General features: G+C 41.1%; 1 protein-coding gene across 2 annotated transcripts in view; it reads right to left on the bottom strand.

The window, feature by feature from the left end:
* The window catches only part of SND1 (staphylococcal nuclease and tudor domain containing 1), a 417,018-nt gene extending 393,028 nt beyond the window's left edge, over nt 1-23,990 (bottom strand). Inside the window, exon 1 of one of the 2 annotated variants that reach the window (XM_023528894.1) lies at nt 23,683-23,990. In XM_023528894.1, the coding sequence (XP_023384662.1) occupies nt 23,683-23,760 (78 nt within the window). In that variant the 5' untranslated portion in view covers nt 23,761-23,990. The remainder of the gene's footprint in view (nt 1-23,682) is intronic. The other variant, XM_023528893.1, reaches the window with a different exon arrangement.
* Nucleotides 23,991-24,407: the final 417 nt, after the last annotated feature.

The raw sequence follows: 24,407 nt of genomic DNA, 5'->3' as shown, positions 1-24,407 counted from the left end.
ACATGACACATGTATATCTTTCCTCTGAAACTCTCCCCGCTTCATTTGGCCATAGCTTTGGCAGAGGTATGAAAATACTCTGTCTGTAGACCATTACGGACGGGAGATTGGTCTATAAGGGAAGAACTGGTTTCCTTCCTACTATTTATAGGAACAGAAATAGTTGGAAACACACTCCACCTCCTTTCTGCTATATCCATTTCATCTTCCAAATACTGTTCAACTCCCTCTACCTACTTTACTTGTCAATAGTCTTCACACGAGTTCTTCCTCCAAAATATTTTAATGACTTTCTCTTATCTAAGGTTCTCCATCAAATAAAGCCAAGGAGAAATGGCTTCTAGGGTAAAAAATATTTAAAATGTCTTTAAGTAAAATATGAAAAAAACCAAGGGTCTATATATCAAACTAACGTCTCACATGGCACTAAAACGAGTCATTTGTCCTCTGTGAAAGATGTGACACCCAGCAGATTACTGTCATAGTTTTATTCAGTGATTGAATCATATTTATTAATTCAACGCAAATTTATTGAGAGCCTACTATATGCCAGGCATTGTTCTAGGTAAGTGGCACCCTTTAGTAAAATAAAAGACAAAAAATGTCTATTCTTAGAGAGCTGACATTCTACTGGGAGAGGAGACAGAAAAATGATAAACATACAAAGTAAAATTTATCATTTGTTTAGCAGAATTTTAATTTCAGAAGAATATTAAGATTGAGAGGAAACTGTCACAGGTAATTGTTCTGCCAAAGCGGTACTGATTCATGTTGCAAACTTTCATGGATGCGGTAATTATCTTTAATTGCTAATTTATAGGGCATAGAAATCAAGTCATATGGTAACTGCTTTATCCAATTATATTAATAAGATGACATATTCTAGAAAAACGATCTCAGCCCTACCTGATACAGCAGGAGGTTTGTGAAAATAGCTGTCACAATGAGTCAGTTTGATGGAGGTTATGGATTAGACATTTCTCAGCTTTGCCAATAAAGGTTGCAGAGGGACACAGCGTGATCCTGAGGACCTGGCTTCAGGGCACAAGTTGGATGGAGACAAAGGCTGAAACAAACCAGCTGAGAAGGAAAATGGGGACTCAAACTGTTCAAACCCACTTATAGGTTTACTAGGAGATTTACCAACAGTGAAACACATCATGGGCAGCCACTAAAATGTTGCCCAGCAACGGGCACACCACATTAGGTCTTCGCTAGATTCTGATAAATGATTTGGCTTGTTTAACTCTTAAACCTCCAGACCACAGACACCAGAAGACTGAATCATTCTTATACAAAACCAAGCCACACTATACTTAGGGCAAAGAATGTGATGTATAGAAATCCATAAGCATATCAATAAAGCCCATATTTTTTTCACAGCCCAAGAGTAAAAATCACCTTGACCTGAGAATGGGGTCTTAGTAGCTGAGAGCACCTTATTAGCTCTGTAAGGAGGAATGGCTTAACAGGTCTATCCACCTGTTAAGATGTATATCTTAGCAATATCTGCCAATATGAAGACCCAATATAAAGAATTAGAACAGCCATCTAATGAGCACTAAAATGTTACAAAAAGGCCCAAAATAAACCCACACATTTATAGTCGGCTGAATTTCATCAAGGGTGCCAAGATAATTCAATGGGGAAAAAATAATCCTTCCATCAAAAATTGAAAACTGGGTATCCATGTACAAAAGAATGAAGTTAACTTTTGTATATAGTGTGAAATAAAGAAAGAATCAGAGACCTAAATTTAAGAGTTAATCTATAAAACTCTTAGAAGAAAACATAGGTGTAAATCTTTGTGACCTTGGAAGAGGAAAGGTTTCTTAGATATATGACACCATCACAGAAAGCACAAGCAACCAAAAAAAAGATTAATTGGACTCGGTCAAAATTAAAAACATTGTGATTCAATGGACAATATCAAGGAAATGAAAAGACAAAAGCACGTATCTGATGAGAGTCTAGTATTTAGAATAAAGAACTATTATATCTCAATAAAAAGACAACCAAATTAAAAAATGGACAAAGGATTTGAAAAGACATTTCTCCAAAGAAGATATATGAATGGTCAATAAGCATATGAAAAAATGTTCAACATCATTCATTGGTCATAAAGGAAATACAAATCAAAACCCCTATGACATATCACACCTCCTGGCCACTAGAACGACTATAATCCATAAAACAGACAACATAAGTATCAGCAAAGATGTGGAGAAACTGGAAGCCTCAAACATTGCTGATGATGCAATCACTCTGGCAACATCTGGTAGGCCCTCCAAAGTTCAACAGAGTTACCTTATCACCCAGCAATTCCATTCTCAGGTATATACCCAAGAAATATAAAACTTGATGTCCTCACAAAAACTTGTATACAAATATTTATTGCAACACTGTTCATAATACCCAAAAAGAGTGGAAGCAATTCAAATATCCACCATGTGATAAGTAGATAAATAAAATGCAGCATACTCAAAATGGAATTAGTCTGAAATTAAAAAGAAATGAAGTACCGACTGATGCTACATGAATGAACTTTGAAAACATTATGCTAAATGAAAGAAGCCAAACAGGAAAAAGCCACATATTGAATGATTCCATTAATACTAATTGTCCAGAAGAGGCAAATTCATAGAGACAGAAAGACTAGTGATTCTCAAAGGCTGAGGGAGGGGAAAAAGTGACTGTTAACAGGTACAGACTTTTTCTTTTACATATCGATGAAAATGCTCTGGAATTAGACAGTGGTGATAGTTGTGTGAAAACCACTGAATTGTATACTTTAAGAGGGGGATATTTATGGTATGTGTATTTCAATTAAATTTTTTAAGATCTAATATAGAGTACAAAAACATGAGGACATAAAAATGTATACTTCACGATAGAGGATTTCCATACCTTGCAGGAAGACAAGATGCTTAGCTGAACAGTAAAAATAAAAATTTTTTAAAGGCAGCTGACTCAGAACCAAAGTCAGACATGGTGATTCAGCACAGAATGGAGAGCTACTGAAAACTTTCAAGTCCTCCAGAAATAAGACAGAAGTCTCAGGAAGGAAGCAGAACTTCGGCGAAATCTGCAAAGCTCTTAAAAGGATAAAAATGACTGAAAACAACATAAGTTTTTCTGAAAAACAATACAGCAAGTAGAAAGAAGTCCTTTCTCTGTGTGGCAAAGAGAACCAGGAAAGTGACTGGGCTGAAAGGTCCACTGTGCCATCTGGAAGCCTGCAACTGCCACAACCCAAAGGCTGCACATGTAGGAGCTATCAGAGTGACAAAGAAGCAGGCCAGGGGCTCTTCTCTGGACAAGGTGACTTCACCTAAAATTACCATTCATTCAGGTTGGGAAGCTGTTGTGAATACTTTAATGAAGCAAAAAAGTTCTAAAGAAACAGAATTAAAGAATAACTGAAAAGAAATTGAATTGGAGAAAATTTCAGAAAGGAAATCAGGAAAAAACTTCCTGGCACAGCCAGAGCGGTTCCATCCATAGGAAGAATCACCTCTTAAAAATTAAAAAGTCATTTAGACGAAGAGCAAACAATCCCAAATGAATATAAGCTGCGTGGTCTGGGAGGTCTTTCCCAGAACGCTCGCCAACAGTGCCAGCTTCCTTTTTCTGGCAAGAGCAAGAGGCAAAACTAGAGGGCCAAGCACTCAAACGCAATGAACTAAAAGCTCATGGCCTCGGCATACCATGTCACTCAGTCTAGGTGCACTAGCACATTCAGCAGAGACAAGCTTTAGTGTCTGCTCCCAGACCAGCTGTATCACAAATTGGACCTCAGTTTGGAAACAGTGAAGTTTAAATCACAGGGGGGCTATAACGATCATCTACAGAGAGAGGGAAGCTACAGAAAACATCTAAATGAGCTCTTTTATTTTACAGATGAAAAGTCTGCAAGCAAGACAGGTAAAGTGACATTTGCTTAAAAGAAAGTACTGATGGCAGAGTAAGGACTAGCTAGACCTGAAGTCCCCCAATCCTGATGTCTGGTCTGACTATGCCACATGTAGAAACAAGCATGTGGGGAGCTGGTGTCTGTTAAAATGGTATCTGAGGTTACTTACTAATTAAATATTTTTCCCAATTAAAATCCCCATTTATGTGTGCCAGCAGAGCAGGTGTCAGAGATTAAATCACTAAGCAAGTCAAGCTTCCATGAGCTGGCTGCCCCAAATCAAACCAACATTTATTAAACAGTACCATATACAAGGCCAACAGAGACTAAAGAGTCCAATATTACAAAATGACACCCAAAAGGGAGACATGAAGGAAGAAAATTTCAGAATGATAAAAAGCAGGACTGACAAACTACAGCCCACTGGCCAAATCCACCCTGTTTCTGTATGATCTATAAACTAAAAATGTTTTTTATGTATTTAAATGATTGAAAAAAATCAAAAAGATATTGTGTAACATATAAAAAGAGTATGAAATTCAAACTTCAGTGCCTGTAAATAAAATTTTATTGGAACATGGCCAAGCTCACTGCTTTCTGTAATTGTCTATGGCTGTTTTTGCACTGGAACAGCTGTTGATTAGTTGTGACAGAGACCGTATGGCCTGCAAAGCCTGAAATATTTACTACCTGGCTCTTTAAAAAGCTGGTTTGCAAACCCATGATATAAAACATGATAAGAGTAAGATGAAAACTAGTTTTGTGGCAGTCTAAATAGCAAGTGCAGAGCAAAAATAAATTCTGGACCACTTCAAGTTATACAAACCATTCATTTTTATAATCAGAAGCAGTGGTATGTGACAATAAAAATTTAGTTCCAGAATCAAATCAATGTCAGTGGTGACCTTAGAAAGTTACTTAATTGGCTCTATTTCCTCTTCTATAAAATAAATATAGAAGACCACCCATGAGAGTTGGTATGAAACCTAAATCAGAATAAAACATGCACAGAGGCTGGCTCAAAGACCCACTAATGTTAGCCAACTTTGGTATTATAAGAAATGGCTCAAAATATGGTCCAGAGTAAAGATAGGATGAGTATGTAAAATACAAAAAAATGGACATTTCTTCTGAGGATATAGAAGTAAATATCAAAATCATGGAAGTTCTCCCACCACTAAATTCAGTCAAAAAGAATTAAATAATCTATAATCTAGTTTCCCTGCTTTATCAGTTAAGATACCCAATCTCTAGGAAACTAGATTTAAGTGCTGGTTAGAATCTGTCCTCAGAGGTAATGGTAAATAAGTATCATATCTTAAGTCCATACTGAACTTCAAGCTTGACAAAGTGTCCTGGCAAACAGCCTCAAATGACCATGAAATCTGAAATCGGACAGCCTTGAGCTTGAACACAAACTCAAGGGAAAATTATTCCAAACACCGTGATAATCCTTCATCCATAAATGAGGGTAACACTACCATCTTCTCTTGTTATGACTACTAAGTGAGCTGCCTCACAGTACCTGGCACCTGGCAGGTACTCAAGAAACGATAAAGGCACATTGGTTTTTCTCCCCCTCTCCCTCGTCTCCAGCCCTCTTCACCCGCACAAGGCTCTGAGGAAGCGGGGCAGCGCTGCTATCCTCACTCACAGCCGAGGGAACTGTGGCAGTCAAATGAGGGCATCGGGGCCAGAACACTGGTTTTCCCAGTGCACTTTCTAACTCCAAATACAAAATACATGAGAACCATGAGTCAAAAGATCGGTGGTTTACGTAAAAGAACAACAAGGCTGTAACTTAGTGCCTACACAAATAGTCATGAAGAAACTGACAATCTCCTAGAAGCCAGTTATCAGGACTGTCCCCAGGATGAAGGTCTTCTGCAGAGCCAAGTCCTCACTATCTAATGCGGAGCTGACTGTTGTCAAGACTCAGAGTAAGAAAACTCAGGAAAAACTAAATGGCAGGCAAATGTGAAGTGTCATTTCAGAGACATTCGTTCTGGTAGTCGAAAAATTTTTCAGAGTAACAGTCGTATGTAAAAATTACAAAAGACAAAAAATTAATTGACTCTGAAATATAAAAAAGATCATCACTAAAGATTATGACTGCAGGATTTGACCCCTCTCTCAAAAAGTTAGGGTCAAGTACTCAGGCTATTAAAAGGTAAAGGAAAATCACTGCTGTGATCAGGGCTTTTTGTTGGAGATTTCACTGTGTAAGCTTTAAATGACCCCGGGGGTAGTTCTGAAGTGCTCCTAAGCACAGAGAAAGCTGTGGTGATGTGCCTTACAGAGAAAATATGTTAGGTGAATTCCATTCAGGCATGAATTATATATAGTGCTATTGATCATAAGGTCAATGTTAATGAATCAACAATATATATTACAGTGTCTTTAAACAGAAGCACACATAGAACAGGGTTATGTATTATTACTTGAAAATGTGGTGACCAGAGGCTCACAGGAACCTAACTGTAATTCTCACAGAAGCAATGGTTCAGTATTCACTACTCTGGTGTCTGCAACTTTATAGAATGTAAGTACTATGAATGCCTGTATGTAATAAATGCAGAGAGGATGATATGACAACTGGCGAAATCCAGGTGAAGAGGACATAGGAGTTATTTGTACTATTCTCATGACTTTTCTGCAAGTTTGAAATTATTTCAAAATAAAGTTTAAAAAACTCTTTTAGCTGCTAAACGTACTACTGGTTGCTTTAGAGCCTCAAATAAAACAAACGCTAGAACTAGATCTCACTTATGGTTCTTAAAGTTTGTCCTTTTCTGCACCTTGCTCCCCCACCCCCAAGCACACAATACCGAGAAAATGAATGTCAAACTATTATCGTGTTCCAAGGACCAGATTTTTCTATGTGATCCACTCATTGTTTCATGTTCTTCTTCCAAATGAAATAAAATGCTATACTTTGAAATCACAAAATTTAAACTTCTCTGATCCACTCATTGTTTCATGTTCTTCTTCCAAATGAAATAAAATGCTACACTTTGAAATCACAAAATTTAAACTTCTCTGAGCACACAGTTCAAAAAGGCTATTGCCACATTCCCCCACAAAAAGAGATCCCCTTCCGCTATGCTAATTACTTGGTAGGGATTTTAAATTTTTACATATATGATCTAATTAGGTTTTATATTCAGAAAGACCAGAAAGCCCTTATGTCTCAAAAGTCTTGATAAACACCTAATGAAAGTTCAGAGTTTGAGTAACTGAGAACATTCTATAAGAGACAAGAGCACCATACAAATTTCTTGTTTAAGTGAAGCCTTAGCTTTACAATCTTGGTCACAATCTGAGAGTTGGCTTTCTTTATTATCAAAGAGGAATTAGAGAATTAAAACAATCATCAGTGTCTGAACTCCTGCTCTAATCTAGAAGCAAAGGGAAAGATTTTAGAGGAATGTCAAGAGAAATTCTCTATGTTCATTTGCAAGAAACTGAACCTTGAGTTTAAGACTTTATTTTCATTTGTCCTTACCAAACCCTAAGACTTCCTCCTCTGCACCTGCGCTCTCCCCACACACACCTCCCTCGGCCTTCTCTATGATGTAGGCTGTCAGGATCACAGAAGGGCAGGAGAGTAGTATTTTCAGCCAACACATGGAAGGGAGAGGAAGAATAAGTCCCTACTGCTAAGGACCTACAGTTTGAAAGCTGTACATTTATATCACTGCAGCCACTATGGCTACAGACTTGGGGGGAAACGACCCAGTCAAATCCCATCATCTCTCAACTGAAACAAAAGAATAAAAAGGAGAGACATAAGGAGAAGAATGCACAGAAAGCCTCTGAAGGCAATTACAGACCAGCAATCACCTGAGAGCTTATTAGAAACGCAGACTCTCAGATACAACCTGGACCTACTGAATCAGAATCTGCATTTTAATAAGATCTTCAGGTGACATTTATCGTATGCCCAAGAAAGTTATTTATTCCCTGCCCTTTTATTCCTCTCTAACTGCCTGGCTCAGACACATAGGTGCTCCAGCAAATTCAGCTTAAATTGTTCAAAGAAGCCTTCCCAATCCCCAGACTAGGTCAGATCGCCCTGCTGTGTACTCTGACCACGCTATACTTCTTCCCATGGAATTCATCACACTATTGAATAGTATAACTGTTTATTTTCAGTTTTCCTCTCTATGCTGCGAGCTCTGTAAAGGCAAGGACCATATCTATCTTATCTACCACAGTACCCGCCAGAACCCAGAACAAGACCAGAGACAAAGTAAGCATTTAATAAGCATTTTTCAAATAAATAAATGGCCCTATTGTGTATCAAACAGTGCTAGATTCTGGAGAGGGGACACAAAAACAAGACACAGTCCTTGTCCTTAAGCAGCTGGTAGCTTAGTGGACTTTTGCTGAAGCTAACAAGAGCCAAGCTCTTAAGAGCATGTGTTGCACTCACAGATGCTCTGTTTCTCTACCAAAAGACAACAGGTAGCCCATGTTTTCCAATGCGTGCTACCTCCCCAGCATGACCTACAGGCAAACATGTCCTGGCCCAGTCCTCCCCTCACCTAGGATTCTCCACATTCCCAGAGTTGAATACCTTGTCCGGCATTGTCTCTCCCTTCTCTAATGCAACTCCAACTTTCTTCAGCATCATTTCAGTCTCCCCTAGGAAATTCCTGTTATTTCTGGGAACATTTCTTCAACACGTTTCCCTCATCAGTCCTCTTATTATGAGATGGTGAATTTCCCTTGTTACCTCCTTCAAGAATGTCTTATCTAATTCATTTCTAACCACTTAATTATTTCCTGTGAGCTGTCAAGTCTACTCTATTCTCAACAGAAACCACTCAAATCTATATCCCAGACCACATCCGAGAATTTTCCAATTAACTGTTCAATATTCAATTGTATTCCGACTTTTCTCAGTCGCTTCCTATATCCCCCAAAGGGATACTTTGTGTCTGAGCAAATGCTGTCATTTCTTCTGATTATATTTTCCATGATGCTCTTATTTATTCTTGTTTAATAGACAAGAATCTCTCGGAAGATTTACATCCTAAAGCTTATATCCAAACACCGAGGTAACAAAAACAAATCTGAATGCCTAAACTAATAGCGATGAGAGTAATATTATTTCCTCTTATCTTCAGGGAACAAGCTCACAGAGAAATATAAGTGGACAGAAAGAGAAGACGCTGACAGGGAGGGAGGTGCGTAGTGGAGAGGGCGCAGGCAAGTCTAGCCTACTACCAAGCCGGGGCACATCTGTCTTTGACAGGCTCACACCCAACCATCACACCCCACCAACCAGACCCCAACTGAAGTACAATGCAGCCACTAACATCAAACTCTAGACCCTGAGGGTCTCTTCTAAGCACTGCATGTGCACGAAGTATTACAGGTGTGTTCTTGTGCCTGTCACGAGTAGTGTTAACGATTCCAATTCTCAATGTTTTCTACAACCCAGCCTGTCATAGTGTTTACCGAACAATCACAGACTGGAGCCCTAGTCCACAGATTTGGTTTAGGGACTACCAGAAATCTTTAACACACTTTAAAAAGTCACCAATTGTTTTTCTTAAACACTTCAAAATATACACTTCTAGGGTAGCTGGCTCCAGCTTATTTTGTGGGTTTCAATAACTAATGCAATTTTTTGGTTCACACACATTTTAGATGCATGCCTACTCTGTTTCATAACTACTACGTGTGGGCATGTATGCGAGAGGAAGGCTGAAGATCTTATTTCTCTTGAATTCATGTCCTGGCCCCGCACGTATAGGAAGTAACTCCCCAAAGACGCAGGTCTTCTTCTGTTAAGGAACCCAAGAAAAAATGGTCCTGATGGCAAACAGCCCTTTCCCCCTCCCTTCAGGGACAAATGGAATCGAAGCGGGGGTGGCCAAGGCAGGTGAAGAGCCTGGGATTGCGTCTCAGGGGTACTCAGTTAACAGGCTCTGTAAGCCCAGCTCCCACCCCACCCTTTAACTGACTCCATCCTCCTCCCCAACTCCAGTGCTCAGAAGATCAGTGCAACCACAATTCCTGATCCAGGGAGGGGGAGAAAGCAGCTATTCCTAGCCACAATGGCTGTAGCTGCAGTTATCTCATTTCTCCTCCTCACAGCACTGCCATTGTCACAGTGTCCCTGAGCGAAATGTACAATGTACAAAGTATCAATCATAATCCAATGATAAAAAGGGGGCAGGAGGCCCGTATACCAGATATGGCTAAATGAAAGAATAGCAGACGTCCCGAAATATCCTAGAGAAGTGAAGACTGTTGCATTCACTATCCCTCAGGTTTGCTTCTGTAAAGTTATGTGCATTTTTTTTTCCAGAACTTTCAGCAATAGGGAGGGTAGTTTGTTGAGCGTAATACTCAATACTATTCAGAGAAAATCATCTCTAAAGAATTTGTAATATGCTCATTTTGGTTTACATGCAGGACTGACTGGAGAACTTCAATTCAACTTCTACGCTACCTATGAAAAGCATTAAATTTCAAGTTTGTTTTTTTTTAATTGTTTATTGGAGTAACACTGGTTAATACATTCATAATTTTCAGGTGTACATTATCATTTGACATCTGTATATTCTATTGTGTGTTCATCACCCAAAGTCTAGTTTAAATTTCCAGTTTTATTTTCCAAACTTATCTGGAAACTTTTCCTATTTGAGATGTTGGTAGTCAATTTTAGGTATCAAAATAAAGAAGTACAAATCACAAATCTACAATACATGTTTGAGTCCTTGAATGCTAAAACATACCATCCCAGGATTCTCTTTATCATTAAAACACTAGGAAAACTGTCATGAAGGAATAATTACAAGTGGTCATTCCTTTCCCACTATACACTAGTGCCCCAGCCCACCCCATCCTTCATCATAACACAGATGTGCACACCTCAAGAAGTTAAACAGAAAACCATTTGGCCACGATCTGGAACCCGCTGTAATATCTTCACTACAGGCACCACTCAGAAAAGAGTGCTCCTCCATTTTTATTAAAAACATCCATAATATTCTACTTGCCCTATGCAAACCATAATATCCAGCTCTGAGATTCCTCTTACCTTTTTTTGTGGTGGTGGGGGGTCACTCTCTTCAATAAATAAGTGAACATTCTTTTAGCATATAAAGCATAGAAATTTCAAAAAAAGTTTATGAGCAGCCAGGACACATGGGGTAGCTTTAAAATTAGCCTTGTGCCATCGACCACTTTCAAAAATCAATTTTCTGAGTTGCTGTTCCTCAGATTATCTGAGTCCCAAGCTTATTCTTCTCTCTGCCTTGGCTTTCAGCTTTTCCTGTTAATAATCAAAGAAACACATTTTCTTCTGACAAGAGAGTAAGAGGAGCTTTCATTCAGAGCACCCATACAGGACCTCTTAAGTAGTTAATGGAACCAAGCAGTCAGGCTAGCAGCCCTATACTGCCTTGCTATGTAGGAAAGTTATTCTAGAGCTAGAATCCCGATGATTAACACAGGGGCAGGGCGGGGTTAATGGGGAGCTGGGCCTCTGCCCCACAGAGAGCCTGCGAGAGGTCTCAGGAGATTCTAAAGCTCTCACTGGAGAGTTTAACAAGATAACTCAGGGCTTTTACGGAACAGAGGCAGCCTCCCGGGCTCTGGGCTGTGAAAGGGCTCACCTGCCAAGAGTAATAACACAATTATGGCACACGGAATAGATCCCAGCAGGATTCCAGGACCTGGTCCTACGATCTCCTCACCCTTACAGAGGGGAGGAAGGAAAGGGAGGAACAGAACACACCACTTTTCATGAAGACCTGTTAAGTCCTATTACGTAAGCAGATAAATCACACTTGCCGTACTGATTCACTGGGGTGTTGCCAAAAATAAAAATGCCCCTTGCTATTCAAAGCTATAATGTAATGAATTTCCCTCCTGGAACAGAATTCATAAGGTTTAAAAGTTCACTAACACCTTATTAGTGTATTCCAGAGAATGGACAGAAAAACTTAGAAGCCTCAGTTCTTGTTTATTTCTCTCCTCCAAACTTCCAGAGACCCTTTGTCACTTTAGGCAAGTTGCCTTCACCTTGCACACTGAATCCACATAGCTCACAGCTGCTTTTAAGAATAGCTGAGTATTCTCACCTGTGCTTACTCATTTCTCCTGCCTTTTATTCCTTTGCCTCTGTCAAGACTTGTCTCTTCCACCATCGCAAGATCCCCTTTTCAACATACAGCCACCGGCCCCAAGTTAACAGCTTTAGCTAGAATCAAGCACACAGCCTGGGGTCTCGAGCCCAGGGAGCCTCCTCTCCAGGGAGGTCTTTCTTCTCAGCCACAGGCCCTCCTCTTCTCAGGCCATTCCAGTAGCTAGACTCACAGAACCATCCACTTTCTGCTTACACTGGTCTGTGAACTATGCCACCACACACTCTTTTCTCCAGACTTGACAGTTCTTAACTAAACCCACTTAACATACATTTTATCACTCAAATCAGGACACTTCCGAGAGTGAAAAGGGGGTGTTACTGATAATTATGCTGAGACAACAGGTGTGAACTGCAACAACACTGGGCCAACTGGGATGTGAGTCACCCGGTCCTTACAAAGGTGTCAAGGCCAGGTAGGCGGCTGTTCCTTGCAAAGAACCAATTTATGCTGGTTCTACACGTTGCTCTTCCCTGGGAAACTGCAGGTTCAGAAAATCCCCCCAAAATTTGTATTATCCCGTCCCCCGTGGGGCAAAGAAAAAATGTTTTACAATGTAGTGGAAAAATTTGTTCCAAATATATCAAACTTCAGGTTTTGATAAGTGGGTTTTTTATGAGGGGGGGAGGTGGAGGGAGCAGTGATAAGTGTTGTAGGAGGGTGACGAAATACAGGCCAGGCTTAAAGTACCAGAGGCTAGAAGGCTTCTGTGGGGGCAGAAGCCAAAGAAGCCAGAACTCTGCCTGCTGTATTTTTGCCTAACGAGCCATACCTGTGCCACTAAGTAACTAGTACACACACGACTGAAGTTTTCCACACATTTCTTAAGCCTTCCTAAATAACAGTTCAATGGACGATACCTCTAAAGTTCGGAAGAGTTCCACATTTGCCAGTGCACACGTCTCTGTTATACCAGGGGCTCCCAGACTTTTAAATTTTATAGACAAGCTTTCCCCGCAGCCACAAATAGGGACTAACATGTTACTCACTTTTTTGTTTTGCCAAGGACATTTAAAAAAAAAATGCTACCACATTATTTATAAAAGACATTTCAGCAAAAAAGCCAGTCTCTTAATCGTCACAAAACTTGCCAGGTGTCGTTATTCCTCTCATTTTGCCTCAGCAGTTCCATTTTCATCCCCATCTGACTTGGGGACAGATAGAAACTGCTGGACTACTAATATCAGCTAATGGTTACTGAATACCGCATGTGCTAGACAATGCTGAATGATTTACACATGTTCTCTCATTTAAGCAGCAATAACCCCATAGGTAAGTACTATTTTGTCTATTTACAGGTAAAGCTGGAACTTGAAGGGGTAAAATTACTGGTCCAAGGTTAAATGGCTAGTCATCAGTGAAGCTAATGATTTGAACCACAGCCACCCCAGAAAATTAGCTCAGTTCTGCCTCAAGGTACAAGTTACATCTTTCCCAAAGTGTGGTGGACTTGTTTAAAAACAAGCAAACAAAAAAACCCTGCTCTAAGTGGTATATGAACCCTGAATGGATCAGCATTTAATGTTTACACATACATAAAAACTATCCCCTTTTCAATGAAGAAAAAGTTTCAGTTTGGTGGCAGGAAGCCTTTAGCACATCTCCACCATTTGTTAAACTTCCTTCTGAGCCCTCTGCACAACACCTAGCTAGATTTCAATAACTGTTTTGTTTTCATTGTGGTTTTTTTTAAAGGTACTTTCTAGTTATGGCAAGTAATAATGGTTTTCCATTTTCAATAGTGAAATTAAGTTTCCTTTTAAAATAACATTTCGATTTAAAAAATAGCTGACTGTCCAAAAGATTTCCAAACTAAATAAGAGTCAAGGAAGTGTTCGGACATGCTAATAAATCCACGATGGGGCACGCACACGTCTGAAAACTGGGAAACTACGTAAATCACCAGGTTGAGATCTGCATTTCACTGAAACGCTGCAAACATGACTCCTTTGGTTCAGGCTTTCCAAACAATTCTAAAAATGACAGTTTCCCCATGCAGGATGTGGTCATGCAGAACACCACCTACCACCCCCACCTTCTTATCCAAGAAAAAAGGATTTCGTTCCAGCCCTGAGGAAAAAGTCAAACATTCTCACATGATCTTGCCTCTCACCTCCTGTCATCTGCAGCTGGGTAGCTGTACAGTTCCTTAGTCATGGACTCTCCAGAACTTAGAGAAAGCAGATGAGGCCAAAGCCCAAGGACCTTTCTTGACCTTTAAGTACTAAGACCTGAAAACACCTGGGGCGTCTTTACGTAATTAAAAAGGAGTTATTGCATGTTCCCCAGGTGCCAGGCCCTGCCCTCCACTGAGGAAACAAAGTGGTTTTCAAGGATACTCAGATCAGGGAAATGAGACTATCAAAAGTGAAATGACTGAGTCATGAGATGTTAAGCTGTATTCTGCCTTAAATTTTATCTAAGATGACACCTGTAAGAAACAAACAGATGAAGTAAAGTCCCCACTACAACCACCAAAAACATGAAGTGATTATTAAAAGGTACCAGTGACTGCGCTTCTAGGAATCTACCTCATGGAAACGGGAATGTTCAGTGAGTGTAGCAGTGTTTAAAAGGAAAAACCAAAAGAATATATATCAGCAGGAAATATTGCATAAGTACACCCAAACTATGGACTACTTCTCAACCATTGAAGAATGAGGTAGACCTATAATTATGACACAGAGTCGTGACAATTAATTAAAAAAGAAAACTGCATGACACATATGCTATGACCTCATTTCTCTGTCTTAAAAAAAAAAAGAGGAAGGGTGTATATATCTGCATGAAAAAAGCTTTGAAACACATTTACTTTGGGGAATGAGAATGGTTGGTAGAAAACTGAGGCGTAAGGTATAAGGTGGGCAGAAAGAAGAGATATTTTTTTTGTTGTTATTTACATACTTCTGCACTGTTTAAAGTCTTATGAGCAAGAACAAAGTCCAAAATTTAAATATCAATAATGATCAATACTGCATAGCAGTCACGTCACCTGAGCATTTTGAAGGAATTCGGGAATGAACTAGAAAACTGATGGTCGAAAGAGGAAAGGCCACTAGGGAGCTACAAACATGCCCTCTAATCATAAGGACTTCGAACAAAGAGTTGAGAAAAAGTTATTTCTATATTAGATAAGCCAGTGGAATAAAAACTAAATACTAAGACCACCAAGGAGGTCACTTTGGGTTTTACTGTTGTTTGCTGTTAAGAATGGGACTTATAAACAAGAAGCACAATAGGTATAAACTGACAGTTAAACCTAAAGGCCCAAGTGTGTGGCTCCTAAGAATTATAAAGCAGAAAAGCAGGAGCATAGAATCTTTTTGTTTGTAGATAACACTAAAGACTTCCATAGTAATAATATGCCAAGTCATTTGTGCCAAATTATAGGAAGATCTTGGGAATCTATGCAAATAGAAAGAAAAGTGGCAGATGAGTGTTAAAATGAGCATATGGCCTAAATCAGGCACATAAAACAACTTCTCAGCTGTCAGTTATGACCCAGGAATGGGATCTCAGGGTCACTGTAAATGGACCCTGAGGAAATCAGACCAATATTGAGCTACAGATAAAAAGCAATACGAAGTGTCCTTTGAGCCATCAAGACAAGTGCTAAAAACACAGAGACAAACTACCATCTTCCCCTCATATAAAACTGCGGTGCGCCTGCCCGAACATATACTTCTTTTGTCATTTGTGTCCTGCGCCTTCAAACAACATACGGCACAGGAGTTTTAAAAAGATCAGTGGGTCTCAAATGCCAGCTACTGGATCAATCTCAAACCAATCCTTTCAGAGCCACCTAGAATTTAAAATACAATTTCCCAGGCCACATTCACAAAGATTCTAATTCATGCCTCTAAAAGGCCTTCTAGGTGGTCCTGATGCAATGACCCGATTAGGAAATCACTGAACTCCTTCTCTCTCTAAATCTACTCCCAGAAAGATTTTAAGAAGGCTTATAATAAAAAGGGGGAAAAAAAAGAAACCATGTGAGGAACTACCAAGAATAGATTAAGATGGTTCCTCGACTTGAATATTAAATGGAAATGGAAAAGATCTGCCAAAGACCATTACAATGACCTGAAGGAAGAGGCTCTGGCCTCGAAGTGTGTAAAGCAGAGCCCAGAACTCTATCATGCCCACAGGCCCAGCAGATTTCCCCCATCATGAGCACGGCCAGAAGGAACTCTGCCAGGAGCTACACATTCCTAGAGTGCCCTTTTCATCTCCACCCATTTCATATCAAGACCTACTGCACTGGAAAGTCACCACATTCTAAAGAAGAGCTAAGACTGGGTGAATAAAGCCCACTGGCACCATGTTCCTCTGGGTCTCAAACAACTGCTCCCACTAGTCTAACCTGATACCACTTCTAAAGCCAGGAACCTGCCTGGCTCTCTCCTATCCACCCTCCACCACTCCACCATCTGATTCACTTAAGTCTTCCATACCAGGAAACCATATTTCAACTAAGTCACCTTCTCAAAAAAAAAAAAAAAAAAAAAAGCAATGGGAACAGATTTCACACAGGATAAAGAGCAATTCAAAGCGAAGCTCACCCTAAGGTGAGATTTTTCAGCTCTGATTCATCATGCCTAAAACACATGTAATACAGGCTTTCTTAGTCAGCCTCTTGAGACTGGAAGGAACTTAGAGACAATGAGCCCAACCACCCCATTTAAGAGAAAACGAAAGTCTGACTGGTAGAATCTAACCCCACATCACCCAGATGGAAAACAGCAGCATCCGAACGAGAACTTGTCTCCCCTGAATCTTAGGCCAATGATCTCTCTTTTCTGCCAGGTTGCTTCCTGGGGACAAAGTTAATATATTAGATTTATTTACTTTAAGCACAGACTTCCCAAATCTCCTCAATTCCTCGTATTACACATGAAATTGGTTCAAAGACTATCCCAAGTAGACTACTTCCCACTTAAAGTACCTCAAAATATGTTAAGGCATAAAAAGAGAGAGGAGATGGTACCTTAAGTCACTCATCTTAAGCATATAAAAGGAGAAAATGTGCCAGTTTATTTCGTAGACTGAATATCTCAAAAATGACATCTGAAAATATCATCTAAATTTTCATTAGCTTTATTTTCCCTGTAAGTTCCTTAACTTCCAATTTTAAAAAAATGCCAACTGAAACCACTGTTCTTTTTTTCCCTAAACATTAGAGCTAAGTGAGAAAAACATAACATTAATTTATCATATTGAGTCTCACTGAAAATAAGCGAAATCCCACAACACTCCATCTGCATCAAATGTTCACAACCTGTGATTCTGCATCAATTTCTGCTGTAAAAACAAAAAGCATATGTCAGTCTCTTAAGAGAGGAAGCAGCAACAGAATCTGGGTGTGTATCCATCTCCCAACAAGAAATGAGGAAAAGCTATATAAATCCAGTAAGAGTAGAATCCCTTTACTCCATTCATCGTCCCTGATAAGGTAAAGAATTTTCTCAATATTTAGCTATGCTCTTCCTTGGAGAATAAAATGAAATAAAATCAAAGACCAGACCCCAAAGGTTATCTACTGCAGCCCTTGCTGGAACCATACCTGTAGGGTGAAGAGCTAGCCCACACTGAGAAGTGAGTGCACAGCAGACCTTAGATCCTTCTTACGTGGATTCACAACCTGGCCAATTTTCTCTTTTGAACTTACAAATGAAAACTAAAAATTTTCACTTATTTCCCAAATTTCACTCCCCAAGTAAATTGGGGCATAGACTCCCCAAATCATGTGCCCACTTATTACCATTTAGTGACCACTACCCAGCCTCAGGAATCCCCGCTCATGTCAACTAAGAGTCATGTGCATAAGCTAGTTCCTTCTTGACCATAAGCAGCTACTTTGTTTTTTACCACCACTGGTGAAAGCTTGGCTAAAGTAAGAGGCCAAAGTAAATTCCATGCAGTAATGAAATGCCACCTGCAGTATGAACATTGACAAGTTCTAGATGTTCTTTAAAGTCACTGAGCCTGGTCTTGGCATTTATCTTTTTGTCCGGGTCCCCTCCATTGGAAGAAAGGTACAGGTTTCCCCCGCTATCCAAAAGTAGAGTGTTCCTTTGAAACCTTTCCTTAAGCTGAAATGGGGTAAAATGAAGTAGCAATTACCATTAATTTATATGGCGAAAAATTGTGAGAATTCCGAGACCCAAAATTCAACACACACACAATTTTATTTTGTTCGCCACAACTGAAATGCTTAATTACATCCAGTTTTATGCTAAGCATAACACCATTACGAGGTCTCAGGCTTTTGTGTTACCTTAGGATATATCTGGCTAACAGATGCACAAAATAAATTAAGATAAAGTACAGATGCTCACAGATATTCAAAGCTATGGCAGCTTGACGCGGAGCGTAGTTCTCCAGGAAGGAGCCTGGTGGGGCCACACTTGCTACTTGGGGTGCACGCTGCCTCCGTAACAGCTTGCTGCACAACAAATGCTGAACGCTATTCTCACTTTTCACCCTTTTTCATAAAAGTGAAAATCCTCTTGGGATTTCTTCCAGTTAGCAAAAACAGGTCTTTCGTAAAAGCAAAGTGGTATAATATGAACTTTCGAAAAGTGGGGGGGGTACCTGTAGTGACTCTGGCAATATATAGGACTGGCTGAAAGGAAATCAAAAAAAAAACCTTAGTCTTGGCCCTGCAAGAAACATGAATATGACCGAGAACAGGTATGTTTTTACCAGTCTCCCATCATTTACATTTATTCAATGGACTTAATGTCAGCTATTAATCTTACCAGGGTACCAGAACAAGCACCATCCCCGATGCCTTTCTGCCTTTTATCAGCCACAAACACATATTAATACTGAGATTAAACCCACACCATTTCTGTTGACACTGAACTTGAAGAAACTGAAGAACTACTGTAAAAACATTGAAGATAATAATCAGTGGAGACAGCCTTTGCACTTGCTGTTCCATCAGCCTTTGCACTTGCTGTTCCATCTGCCAAGAACATCCTTCCCCTATGGCTGGTTCTCTGATGTCCACCAGATCTCAGTGTAAATGAATCATGGTTCTTAGCATAAAACCAAAGACTAGCAGAGGGATTTCTTTCCCCTTTGGAGGCAGTTAAATAGAGTAGGGTGAAATAGGAATTGAGATTTGGCACTGTCCTCCTTTTGGCCTTCCACATCATAAGCAGGATAAGATATGCTGCTTCCATGGCTGCTTCTGATACTGAGAAGCACTCTATCTATAGGAGCCACCCCTTCCCTTATTCTCGACCACTCTGCCCCATTCCCCTACCTGAAATCACTATCTCATATTACGATGCTGATTGCTTATTATTGTCTGTCTCCTCCATGAATCATAAAGGCAGGAATCTGATCTACTTTTTTATCACTGTTTCTCCAATACCCAGACAGAGCTTGACACAGATGATCAAAAAATTTACCTTCAAGAAAAAAAGGAAATATGATAGCTCATCAATCTATATCATTAGTACATGGCAGGAGCCACTGTCAGCACAACTAGAGTCAGACAGATGCTTCCTTTTCACACAGAAAAGATGACAGAAAGCCTTTAAGATGTAGTAAAAACTTAGAGCTCCTTTACTTACAATCTTGACTGAAAGTTACCACGTTTACCTGCTGAGAAGGCAATTTTATTACTGCAGGGAAAAGTCTTATATCATAGTCTACCTATTTCTTTGCAAATAGCTCTAAAAAGTACTGTGTTGTTCCGCTACCTTGTCCTGTGGAGTAGAATGAGTGTACTTTAAGTAGCTTAGGAAAGGTTTTTTATCCCCTTTCACAGTCTGCATAAGTGCATGAAGGAAGGAGCAGGTCAATAAACTACTACTCTCTGTCCCCACTACACTCTGGAAAAACACATACTGCTCAGTTCAGAAACTTAAGAAACACTTAGCTTAAATCTAAATTACAGGTAGCATTTCCTACACTGGAGAAATTTCCACTAAGCTACTCACCGAGAAGTCTACATCCCACTTTACAAAAATCTGGCAGTACAACTCCTGTCAAAGGAGGAAACTATGGCCATCTCCTTCCTCCTTTACATGCCCCTCTGCCTTAGTCACCTAATGAAAATCATGGTGCTTAGCATAAAACCAAAGACTAGCAGAGGGATTTCTTTCCCCTCTGGAGGCAGTTAAATAGAGTGGGGTAAAATGGGAATTGGGATTTGGCACTGTCCTCCCTTTGGCCTTCTACACCGTAAGCAGGATAAGATGCTGCTTCCATGGCTGCTTCTGATAAGCACAGAAGATTCAAGAACTGTGGCTGACTCGTTCTGCTGTTACGAAAGCAGCCTGCAGGCTCCAGACTGAAAAGACATACAAACTTACCATGTTAGATGGGAAAGTTAGAGTGAAAAGACAGAAAAAGGCTCTATCCCCAAAACGGAAAGCAACTCAGTTCAGTAAAACCTGAGAAAATACCCACCTCTACGTAGCTATGTGGGGTGAATGAATTTTATACTAAGTACCCCAAGACTCCTCCTAAACTAGTCTATTTAATATGTGCTGACAATGTTCTTTTGCAGCAAAGGCCTAGCAAATTTTTCAAAGAAACCCAGAGTTAGAATCCTTCAGGGTTTTAAAAAAATATCTGATCTGACAGAGACATTTACTTTTCCAGGTTATATTTTGTCTGCCCACACACTTGCCAGTCTCGTCCCACCTCAAAAAACGTAAATCCACCTCCAGTTTTTCCATCACCCAGACTGCCAATTCAGTAACAGAATGGCTCCAAAACGCTTGTGTCGACTTAGTGACCACTTCCTCCTTAAACACATTCCAGAACCAACTCGGTACCTTTGCTTCCACTCAAAAGCAGACAGCCTCTACCATCGCCGTCATTTTAAAAAACTGGTCAAATGCAAGGATTTTTTACAACTTGATTCTCAAGTTATTTTTCTTCTTTAACCTTAAAAAAAGTTAACGCAAGACTTATTAAGATTGCAAGGCAGAGACCAGACGAAACTTGCACCTTCCATAGCCCTATAGCCCATTCTTTTGCCAAAAAAGAGGAAGGACTATTCCACTTCACTGCAGCAAATCTCAACCCTAGACCATTTCAGACCTTGAGCTCTGCCTGAGTCCAGACAAATTCAGAGGGCTCACCCGGAAAAGCATGCCTCTGGTTAGTCAGTGATCCAGTTTCTGCGCCTCTCCCAAAAGGCAGAAAAGCAGTGACTACTGTCTTCCTCTTGATCAATTTCCTTCTCATTTTCCTCTGTCACAGAGCTCCACCTTCCTTTGGAGAGTTCTTACGAAGCAGTTCCTAGTACCACTGGAAACAATTACTCTCCAGGAAAATACAACTTTGCCTAGCAAAAGAGCTTCATACAGAGCAATTTGCCAGTGGTCGATTTTTCATTCCAGACAAGGCTTGGAAACCTGGCACAAATCTGCCTGCAGCTCTGTAGTTCACCCAGTTTCCTGCCCTTAATCTCTGCCTGGAACTCACCCACCTATCCCCTGCAATTTGGTCACAGAAAAATAGCAGTATAGATTACTTAATCGTTGAATTTTAAAAGCCTCCCCCCAGACTCAAATGTGTCTTGCATATCACACTCCTATGCGCATAACGACCAGAAGCACCAAATGAAGTCACTCACCACAACAGCAGCTCCCAAACAGGACAGGAGTAACATCTAATCTTTCCTCAGCTCAATTACAGTCAGCTTCACTTTCCTACAATTTTGTGGCCATGCACCACTGACCCCACCCTCCACATTACAAAGTCATGGCCTGGAGTCAGAGGCATCATTGCATGAAGTTGAAGAGTATGTGCTTTGGCAGACAGGCCTGCGTTCAAGTCCCAGCTCTGCCTCTTATTACCAATAAAAAGTGCCTGCCCTTGGGTAAACTATTCATTCTTCCTAAACCTCAATACATATCTGTAAAATCCAGCAAATAATCCTATCTACTTGTTAGGCATTATAAATGAGATAATATAAGGAGAATACTCAGCACGAGACATGACCCTTAATAAAGTGACTGCTGATATTCAATATCCATGGAGGTAATCTGTAGGCAGATTGCCATAAAAGCCTCCAGCACTGGTAAAAGCAAAAATATGTTCAGCCTCATTCCACTCCCACCACACAAATGAGGGGCCTTAGCAAAAGAAAAAACTCAGAAAGATCCACTTGGTACTGCCGATCCCACCACTAGACCAAGGAATGCTTTGCTCTCTGGTGAAGGGAAAGACCAGTGCAAATGAAAAAGCTAATGAAAGAGGAGCCACTTCAGGATAATCCTTTGATGGATCAGCTCAATATTTTAATGAGGGAGAAATATGTGGACCTTGGAAAGTCCCTTCTCATTCAGTTTCTGATAAATTCTGACACTCCACTTATGTATAAATAAAGGGAGAAAAAGAAATATTGAAAACCCTAAGGATCTCAGCTGAGGTCAGAATATTACCTAAGAAATGAATACATGAGAATTGGGGCGGGGGGGGGGGGGGCGCGGGGAGAGAAATCTTGAATTCCGATTTATATACACACGACTGAAGAACATTTTTATCCTGTGAAAGGCAATGAGCCAAGAAAATAGAATATTTTTAAAACTTTCTACAACAGCAAAAACTGGAGCTCTGGGAGAAAGTCATAAAGATTATTTGCTGTTCCAGATAGAAAAATCAGAACTGCAGTCTGATGTGAAATCTAGAAGTCTGTGGTCATCACAACCATAAAATCTGGTAACAACCAAGAAACATCAAGTTCCAAGATCTAGGAGGGTTCGGGGGAGGAAAACTGAGGGACAAATGATAAAGAATTTATACTACATTATCAGGAAGTTAGGGGTAAATTTTTAAAAATAAACTTAACAGGGTTTTGAATTCAAAATTCAAGAATGTGGAGAGTGAAGGGATATAAAATCAGGCAGAATCTATAGTGTTAGAGCCCGAGACTGGGAATCAGAACACTTGAGCTCTGGTCCTGGCTCGAACCCAAACCACCATGTGACCTCAGGCAAGTCACTGTAAGGGGTGGGGGAACAATAATGATCTCTAAGATTCCTATCCGCCAAACATTTTAAGGGTCGAAAGGAGGAGGGAGCACAAATCCCAAGAACTCTCAGAACTACGAACTTGACACGAGGTGGAGAGGAAAAGACGGGAAATGAGGGCCAGAGAGCGAAGAAACTTGGAGTAAGTAACTGAGCGTCGGTGGAAACAGAAAAGCTTCAAGATGGCCAAGTACTCCTAGAGTTCCAGGGAAGAGCGGATGTCAGGATCTCGAAAAACTGCAAACTGCTCAGCAAATGTCAAAATGGACAGAAGGACGGGGAGAGGACAGACATCAAAAAATTATCTCCGTTAATCAATCAATAATCGGTCTGTCTTGGTAAAGAGCCAAGAGATCTCAGTGCTGCGACCACGGAAATCACTGTGACCCCTGATGCCAGGGTGTCAGGAGGCAAAATACTAAGGGGAGTCGGTGTCCGGTTCCTTTTAGGGAGGGGATTCCGAGAAAGGTTGAAAAGTGAAGGGGGGCAGAGAAAAGGGGTCTGGAAGACTATGCAAGCTGGCAGGAGGGGAAGAGAAGCCAGTGCCAGACTCCCGCCCGGAGGCAGGCGGTGGGGTCGGTGTCCAGGGCCCCGTTCTCACCATCTTGACAATGCCCCGCTGAACGGTGGGGACCGCGGGTCCCCCGGAGGAGCCGCCGCTCTGCGCGGAGGAGGCCATGTGTAGAGATGGAAAGACAACGAGTAAGGCGGCGGACCAGCTTGAAGGTGTCAATGTGGGTGTCGGTGTTGGTGAGAGGCCGCCGCGGCGAGAATCAGACAGGTGACCGGCTGCGGGCGATGGACTGGACGGACACGCCGGGCGCTCACAAGAGCAGCAGCGGGACTGGGAACGAAAAAGGAGACGCGATCTCCGCCGCCGCCACACGTTCTACTCGCCGCGCAAGCGTGCCAGAACGCCACCGCCCTCCGGCCAATTAGCGCCCAGAGCCTGCCGGACCTCAAGCCAATAGGCACCCTGCTCGCAAAGCACCGCCCCTTGGTCTCAAAACGGGTAGCGAACTCCAGGAAGCGCTGAAAGAACTGATTTGCTGTGACGGGCTAAGTCTGGGGCGGGACTTCCGGGGCAGCCTAGTAGGTAGTGTCGGGAGGTGTAGTGGGAAGGCAAGGACACGTCAGCATCTGGCCGCGGGGCGCGGGCGGCCCTGGGAGCCTCAGGGCTAGGGCCAACCTCGCTTACCCTCCAGGCTCCTCCCATTGCGCCCTGCCCGGCGGGTCCTGGAACCCACGTGGGCGCCGGCGTTCTAGGAGGTCGCACGCGACTTGGGGAGTGCGGACTGAGAACCAGGAGCCAAAGAGGACAGGTCC

The sequence above is a fragment of the Pteropus vampyrus genome, unplaced genomic scaffold (genome assembly GCF_000151845.1).
Source record: "Pteropus vampyrus isolate Shadow unplaced genomic scaffold, Pvam_2.0 Scaffold33, whole genome shotgun sequence".
Lineage (NCBI taxonomy): Eukaryota > Metazoa > Chordata > Mammalia > Chiroptera > Pteropodidae > Pteropus > Pteropus vampyrus.
Note: the sequence above shows the minus strand (reverse complement) of the source record. Positions and strands in the feature narration are given on the sequence as shown.